The sequence below is a fragment of the Mobula birostris genome, chromosome 12, assembly GCF_030028105.1.
Source record: "Mobula birostris isolate sMobBir1 chromosome 12, sMobBir1.hap1, whole genome shotgun sequence".
In the NCBI taxonomy this organism is placed as follows: Eukaryota; Metazoa; Chordata; class Chondrichthyes; order Myliobatiformes; family Myliobatidae; genus Mobula; species Mobula birostris.
The window spans coordinates 59770038-59778558 of record NC_092381.1 but is presented as its reverse complement, the minus strand read 5'-3'; the positions used below and the strand labels follow the sequence as shown (position 1 = coordinate 59778558).

The 8521-nt window shown below is 36.9% G+C and overlaps 1 protein-coding gene across 1 annotated transcript in view; it reads right to left on the bottom strand.

The window, feature by feature from the left end:
• Window positions 1–1057: 1057 nt before the first annotated feature.
• LOC140205953 (solute carrier family 35 member D2-like protein) overlaps window positions 1058–8521 on the bottom strand; it is a 52731-nt gene continuing 45267 nt past the window's right edge. Inside the window, exons 11-12 of the mRNA XM_072273865.1 lie at window positions 5307–5389; window positions 1058–4490 (exon numbers count right to left, since the gene is read on the bottom strand). Coding sequence (XP_072129966.1) covers window positions 4382–4490; window positions 5307–5389 — 192 coding nt within the window. The 3' untranslated portion in view covers window positions 1058–4381. The remainder of the gene's footprint in view (window positions 4491–5306; window positions 5390–8521) is intronic.

Here is an 8521-nt window from a genome sequence, read left to right as displayed (position 1 = left end):
CCATGGACAATGAGGACATAAAAATCCTAGCCAGAGGCTCATCAATCTCTTCCCTCCCTTTGTGGAGCAGCCTGGGTAATATTCCGTCAGGCCCCCGGGACTTATCCGTCCTAATGTATTTTAACAACTCCAACACCTCCCCTCCTTTAATATCAACATGCTCCAGAACATCAACCTCACTCATATTGTCCTCACCGTCCATCAAGTTCCCTTTCATTAGTGAATACTGGAGAGAAGTATTCACGGAGGACCTCGCTCACTTCCACAGCCTTCCGGCATATCTTCCCACCTTTATCTCTAATCGGTCCTACCTATACTCCTGTCATCCTTTTGTTCTTCACATAATTGAAGAATGTCTTGGAGGTTTCCTTTACCCTACTCACCAAAGCCTTCTCATGCCCCCTTCTTGCTCTCCTCAGCCCCTTCTTAAGCTCCTGTCTTGCTGCTCTATATTCCTCAATAGACCCATCTGATTCTTGCTTCCTAAACCTCATGTATGCTGCCTTCTTCCATCTGACTAGATTTTCCACCTCACTTGTCACCCATGGTTCCTTCACCCTACCGTTCTTTATCTTCCTCACTGAGACAAATTTATCCCTAACATCTTGCAAGAAATCCCCAAACATTGACGTGTCCATAGTACATTTCCCTGCAAAAACATCATCCCAATTCACACCCGCTAGCCTTATAGCCTCAATTTGCCCTTCCTCAATTAAGATTTTTTCTGTCCTCTCTGATTCTATCCTTTTCCATGATAATGTTAAAGGCCAGAGAGTGGAAGTCACTGTCCCCCAGATGCTCACCCACTGAGTGATCTGTGATCTGACCCGGTTCGTTACATAATACTAGATCTAGTATGGCATTCCCCCTAGTCAGCCTGTCAACATACTGTAACAGGAATCCATCTTGAACACACTTAACAACCTTTCCAAAATTACTGAAACTTATCAATGCAAGATTTATAAAATATTGCATTTATGTTTCATATGACCTCTACCTGTAAGATGTACCTTGAAGAGAATACAGAATTATAATAGACTTACACTGAAGTTAAAACAGTCAGAGCCAGCAATGTTTGTATTTGTTACAAAATATATTTGTAAACCAAATTCCCCTCAATGAAAATGTGTACAATGGAATAATTAAAAACAAAGTAGAACAGCTGGCATTGTACATTATTGGGAACTGCATAAACAATACCTAGAAGCTTCATTTTCTTCAGTTTTGGTAGTATATACATTTGTAAAATCTAGATTTTAATGCATCTACATTACAATGGGTTAAATACACAAATTTTCATTTAAAAATATTCATAAATTCACCTCTAATTCAGTATCTAGGCACTTCAGTGTTTACATACATTGAACAATACTTATTTACTGACCACAAACACCAGCATACAAATTGTTTTCAATATTAAACGCATTTTGGAAACCAGCCATTAAACACCTTGGTGGACCAAAGCAAAATTATAAGGGAACACTTCACTGAAATGCTAGCCAATCAGACTTGGTGCTGAACAAAAACAAAATGCTGCCACAATTTAATAGGAGTCACCGATTCTGAGTAGTGCAGATCTTTATGTCCATAGGACCAATTTAACCTGTAAATGTGCATGAATTTCAATTCATCTTGTTGTATTCACAAAATCAAGATTGACAAATGTCACTTGATAAACTATTTTCCCAGAACATGCATCTTAGAAAATAAAAATTAGGAAATTCTCATTAAATATTGCACATTAGGAATTACACAGTTTACTGAAATCATGCTAACATTTTTCTCAAAAGCTTTATATTCCATAGGCTTTATATTCATGTTTTATGAAGTTGTCACAAATACACAGATCTTCAAGAAATTTGCCTGGAGTAGAGAATAATTAATCACTGAGGGACATCTTGATTTGGAACAAGGAATTTTAAATTTGAAACATCAATTTAATTTCCTGACAAGTTAGAATTCAATGGATCAAGAAACAGAATGAGTTTCACCAGGTCTATCAGTATTTCTCATGCCAGTCAACATTTTCTAATCAGATTTAAAATTGTTTAGCAGATTCTGTTAAAAGCACTACAATATTTAAATAGCTTCATGTTAAACATGCTACAATTTAAAGTACACTTAGAATTAAAATTTAATGTTTTAACACAACCAAATCAAATTATATCCTTTGATTGATTTCTCCAATGTCGATCAACTACATTGCAGAAAAAAGGCAGTTCAAAAGACCGTTAAGCACATTTTGAAAAGAAATACAATTCTCCACTAAATCATCCAGGTGATGACTTTATGATTGGTAGAACTGCATTAGTACACAGTTCTTTACAAAGATATTTCTGGGCATTTTATGAGATTTGCAAATGAGAGATTTGTCTTAACATTGTTGTTTCCCCAAAGTAATTGTCTATTATTTGAAACTAGAAAACAATCGTTCCTTCTCAAAATCATAAATTTATAACTAACTCACACTTTCCTACAACAATCTTGTTTCTGTCAGAATCAAAGTTTAGCTTAATTAAAAATACAGCTTCCATTTTATTCAAGCAGTCTGTTAATAGATCAAATTTGGAAGTTGCAATGCAGGAGGCAGCTGACTTGTACCAATGCTCCAAGAAGACACCCTCAGCTTCTCAATCCATGAGTAAAAAAGTTAAACAGATGTTGAAAACAATAGGCACGCAACTTCCTTTGCTTAGAAGTACAAGTTAGGTATCCCTTCTCTGAAATGCTTGGGGCCAAAAGTGTTTCCAATTTCAGACATTTTTGGAGTTTGGAATATAATTATATATAAAACTTGGGATCACCATCATTTCTGACTGAATTTATACGCCACCGGTAAGCAGTCTTTGTCTTACACTTGCTCATTACACATCTATACTTAACAGTAAAAATTACTACAAACTACTAACATAATGAAAATATAATGTGTGCAGGGTAACAAACGCAGCACAGCAGCTTCAGGAGAATAGCTGAGTCAGCTGTTGAACAACAAACAACAGGCTTCCAGTCTTCACCTATAATGTTGTGTTTAGATTAAAAGGTTACAGTACACTATTTGTGTTTTAACCTTTTTAAAGTTTTATGTAAGGTATAAAAACAATCAGCATTGTAGATTTGTTCTGGTGTTGGATTTTCATCAGCGATGATCTTCGCAACTTATCAATGAATTTCTCTGCTGCTTCATGATCAGGAGACACTATTTTAAGATTTCTTTTAAATCTTCAAATATTTAATGTCACGCCTCTTCTTAAATTTCTGCAACTAGCCAGCTGAATATTCACAATTACCTTCAATTTTCAGTTCATCATGATAGATCTTTGCTTGCTTCGTGATCAGCATATTGTTGAATGACATACGTTCACTGACAAATCCATTCTTTCAATACATGATTCATTTCTTCATTTTCACTTTATGCAGCATTTTTCAATTTTTCATTAATTTCTGTTCATTACATATGTGAGATTACTTCTCAGAACTGTATAATGCACAGAGATTTATGCATTGCCTGGGAACCTTCCTAGCGCCTTGTGGAATTTTCCATCTGTGATGTCATGTCAGCGCTCAAAAAAATTTTGGATTTCGGAGGTTTTTGGATTTTGGAATTTTGGATAAGTGTTACTAAAATTGGTAGTTTTACAGTTTCATCATCATGTGCTGTGTTGAATAAAGTGGGCAATTATGGTCTTTGACCTTAATTGTTCTTGGCAAATTTTTCTACAGAAATGATTTGCCATTGCCTTCTTCTGGGCAGTGTCTTTACAATTTGGGTGACCCCAGCCAGTATCAATAAGCTTCAGAGATTGTATGACTGGCGTCAGTGGTCATCAAACCAGAACTTGTGATATGCACATACAACCCGCTCCCATGACTTCACATGACCTTGATGATGACCTGCAGGCTAGCGGAGGAAAGGAGCGCCTTACACCTCCTTTGGTAGAGACACATCTCCACCCCGCCACCAATGGTTTATAGTTTAGATTAGGGGCTCGCAACTTTTATTATGCCATGGACCAATACCATTAAACAAGGGGCTCATGGACTCCAAGTTGGGAACCCCTGGTTTAGACAGAGAATTTATTTAAAGTGATTTCAGGCATAATATTTTCCATCTCCAAGACCACTAGGCTATTGTACAGTTAGGTACAAACAATAAATACTTTAAAACAAATGAATTAAGATCCTCAAATAGAGACATCTATTTGGAGCTTTGGACTTGGGGAATTTGTAATGTCATAAGCTACTGTGGTTAAGTAGGCCATTTAATACTAGTTTTTCAATTGGTCCCTCAACGTTGTAATAAAACTGAAGACACGGATAACTACAGATAAAAGTAAATCTAAAATTAAAATGAATAAAAAGTTAATCTGTTAAGATGCTCATCTCATACAGCAATTTTTTCCTTGGATTCAGTGCTGCTGCTGTTTCCTGATGTCCTGGTTATCTGCTCCTCCGTGAATGTAATATAAGAATACACCAAACTCCCCGCAATGCTGTCAAAACAAAAGGCATTTGGAAGGATGACATCTCAATGTATTAATGATGCCAAGTTAAATTAGCAAATTTACAGAACCTGGCAGGCCAAAGAGATCGCTCGAAGAAGATGAACTGAATACTAGGACCTCAAAGGAACTCTATCCTATTAAACTGAATGTTATACAATGCATCTGTTACATCTTTTTCTTAAAGAAAACTGTGCCATAGTAAGTCCTTCCAATAGTCTGCAAACTTCCTCCTAATGACCCAACATGAGGAGAGTCAAGAGAATATATGCACATTACTAATCTATGAAAATGATAAATCTGATAAATGCATTCTTATTTGCCCAGATTTCATTGCAACTAATGACTATTTAAACTTTGGAAACTAAAATGGTATCCAGTTACAACTGATTTGCACTTGACTAAACATCTTGTCATCTGACTCAAGCCCCAATGCAAGACACAAGCACAAGACAATCTTCAAATCAATCATGTGGAAGAGGATTTTAAATCAAGGGTTCTTGAGCATATTCCTTAATTACCACTGGTTAAAATATATTATCCAGTAATTTGTCTCATTCCCCCCATGGGCACCTTGCAGGATACAAAATGGCTAGCACATTTACCCAGATAATTACTATGAGTGTATGCTAAAAATATAGCAATTTGTCATCCAGTACTTGGGAATATTCAACAAGATGAGAATATAGCCCATTGAAGTATTAAAAAATTTAGGTTTTCCAAACTACGACAGCAGAAATACTTTATCAAATGCTATGATTCCCAAACTTTAGAGGAAAGTGATTAAAATACCAACTCATCACTAACCTGATATTTAATCCGATGAAGTTAGTCCACGTGAATATATAATCTCCACCAAGAAACATTCCAATGTAAGTCACCAAAATATTCTGATGGAAAATATTTTAAAAAAGCTTTTTAGAATGCTAAAACGCACGCTGTGTATAAACTTGAGGAAAGTAGATCAAGCAAGCCACTGGACATGCTTGAAACAAGATGGCAATACAAAGAATGAATGATCAAAATGCTTTTAAATTCAAACAGAGGAAGATTTCTAATACAGCTTAAGTATGTATTTTGAAAGACAATGCACTTCATGTTTGTTTATCAAAGTGGAAGCTAGGTGCTGATTGCATTTTTAGCAAGTTATTTTTGCAAACGTTAAATATTGCCAAAATGAAACTCTCATCTTCAACTTTATTTCTTCTCTATTCTCTGGCTGCTTTACGGAGGCAGTGAGAAGTACAGACTGTAGACAGTAGTCAGGAAGTTCCATTAAGTATTACAAAGTTGATGCTTCAAATTGTATCATTTTTGGGCTGTTCTTCCTATGCTTGGAAATTTCCTCAAACCTATAGTGAATGCATTGTTGCACTCATCTTTGAACTGGCTTCCAAATATCAACAAGGACATTTGGCCCTTTAAGGCTGCTGCATCACTCAGTGCAATCATACCTGATCCCCTTCCTCCCCAGCTTATGCCTGGTTACTTTCCAAATATCCCTCAATGTCTTTGCAAAGGTTTTGATCATTTTATAGGGAAGATTTTACATAGAATGGAGAAGACATAACTTAAATAAGACAGGAAAGCAATCATATCAGGACATTTGCTAAACACTAAAAGGTATACAGAAGGTCAATTAACAAATTAGTGCAAAGTTCGGTAGCTCAATACACTGAAGAACTGATGGTGAATCAAATGGCATCTGAGGGAAGATAGTTCTTTGACATCTTAATTCTGTACCTTTGGATCCACACACAGACAATGCTGTACCTGATTGGTCTTTAACCAAAAACTGATATTGATTACACACACCTCAAAGTTCCCATTATTCTATGAAGATTTTTAAACAAAATATGAAGTGTTTGGGACAGGGCAAGGAACAGCAGAAAATATTTTATAGATTTTTCAAATGGGAGGAAGCTGCACATGGCAGTATACATCGTGCAAGTCTAAGGAAGATGAGGGTATGATTTTCATCCAAGGCTTTCAATATGGGAAAAAACTTGTAAGTTATTGAAAGACTGTAAATTCTGACTGCAGAGTAACATTCAATATTGATCTGTTGTCAAGTTTAGGGAGAGGACAGCCAGAAGGGAAAAGGGCACAATTTGCAGTTTTGCTGGCAAAATTAAAATGTTAAGTTTGTTATACTGGATAGAACAGCTTCTAACTAGCTATATTCACACCAGAAAAACTTCCTTATCTATCCCTGGTTGTGCATTTTTATTTAGCAGGAAACATTCAAAGTATTGAATGACTTTTGAAGCCTGCTTTTGGGCTTTAATGCAATGGTAATTCGAACAGCAGGGTTAGGCAATTTCCTATAAAAGAACACACCTTGTGTGCACAAGTAAAGCCATTTTGTTTCGTATTTCAGCAGCTCAGGGGCAAGCTCCTAAAGCCAAAGACCCAGAAATGAGGTACCAGAAGACTGAAGAGAGGCTAATGCTTTTGCTTTATTTAAGAAGGGTTGGAAGAACAAGCAAGGGAACTGAAGGCTGGTGAACCTAAAATTCAGTGGTGGGAAAGTTACTGGAGGAGATTTTAAAAGACATGATCTACCAGCATTTGTATACTAACAGGCATGCTTGTGTGCAATGGAAACCATGTCTCAAATTTGAACGGGTTTCTGTTTTGAAGAGGTGACAAAGGGAATTCACTATGGCAAGATGGATTTTAACAAGGCCTTAATAATGTCCCACATGGCAGGCTAGACTGGAAATTTAGACCAATTGGATACAAAGGGACTGGTGTTGGATCCACTGTTGCTTAACAATGCTGCTAACAAGGCTAGTAAGTTTGTGAGTGACACCAAATGGTGGTGTGGTGGACAGTGAAGGTCAACTAAAATTACAACAGGATCTTGATGATCTGGAGAAGTAGGCCAAGTAATGGCAGATAACATTTAACTCAGCGAAGTGCAAGGTATTTCATTTTGGCAAGATAAACCAGTGCAAGACATGCAGAGTAAGTAGTGGAGCACTGGAGAGAGAGTTATAGAACAGAGATAACTACGGGACAGTACATTGTTCTCTGAAAAGGTGAAAGTCTGGCACACGGTTTCAGTCAGGATATTGGGAACAGGGATTATGACGTCACTTACAAATTATCGCCAAGATCACATGAAATACTGTGCACTTGTGGTTGCTCAGTGGAAATAATATCATTACTCTGGAAAGGATGCAGAAAACATTCACAAGAATGTTACTGGGACCAGAGGGCTTGAGCTATAGGGATAGAGTTCTTTCCCCTGGAGTGTAGGAGACTGAGAGACAACCTTATAGGATGCATATAAAATTATGAGGACATAAATAAGATGAATGGGCACAGCATTCTTATCAAGATAGGGGAGTCTAACACTAGAGGACATAGGTTTAAAGTGAGTGGAGAAAGATTTAACAAGGGACTCATGGGGTAACTTTTCCCAAACAGTGGATGGTGGGTATATGGAATGAGCTACCAGAGGAACCCATAGAGCCAGGTACAATTACAATGCTTAAAAGACATTTAGACTGTTAAAATTAAGGTCTAGAGGGATACAAGGTCAAATGCTGATAGGTAGGCAACTTAGCCAACAGTGTGAAATTGAGGCCAAAGGGAAATGCTTCTGTGCTGTATAATCAATATTAAAATACGCATCAAGTTTGTTCTGGATTAGATTGTAGCATGCAGAAGGTCCCTGAATTATGGAAGACCTGACCTACAAAAAGCTGATTTATTTTACTTTTAAAAACACACATTCTTCCAGACTCGATTTGCAGGTAAGGTACTTGAAATGCTTCACCAGGAAACAATGCAGAGATAACCCATACAGAAAAAAAGTGTTCCCTTCTAGTAAACATTGTGAACTGCAAGTCACTTCTTGTTAAAACACAAGCCCTTTTATTGAACTGCTATTAGTTCACTTGATGACTAGCAGGTCACTGTCATTCTACCTGGGCTGCATTCAGACAAACAAAAGTCATAGTTGACTTGCTGGTAAGAATTGTAACCATTCAGATCGGACATTTCCCCATCTA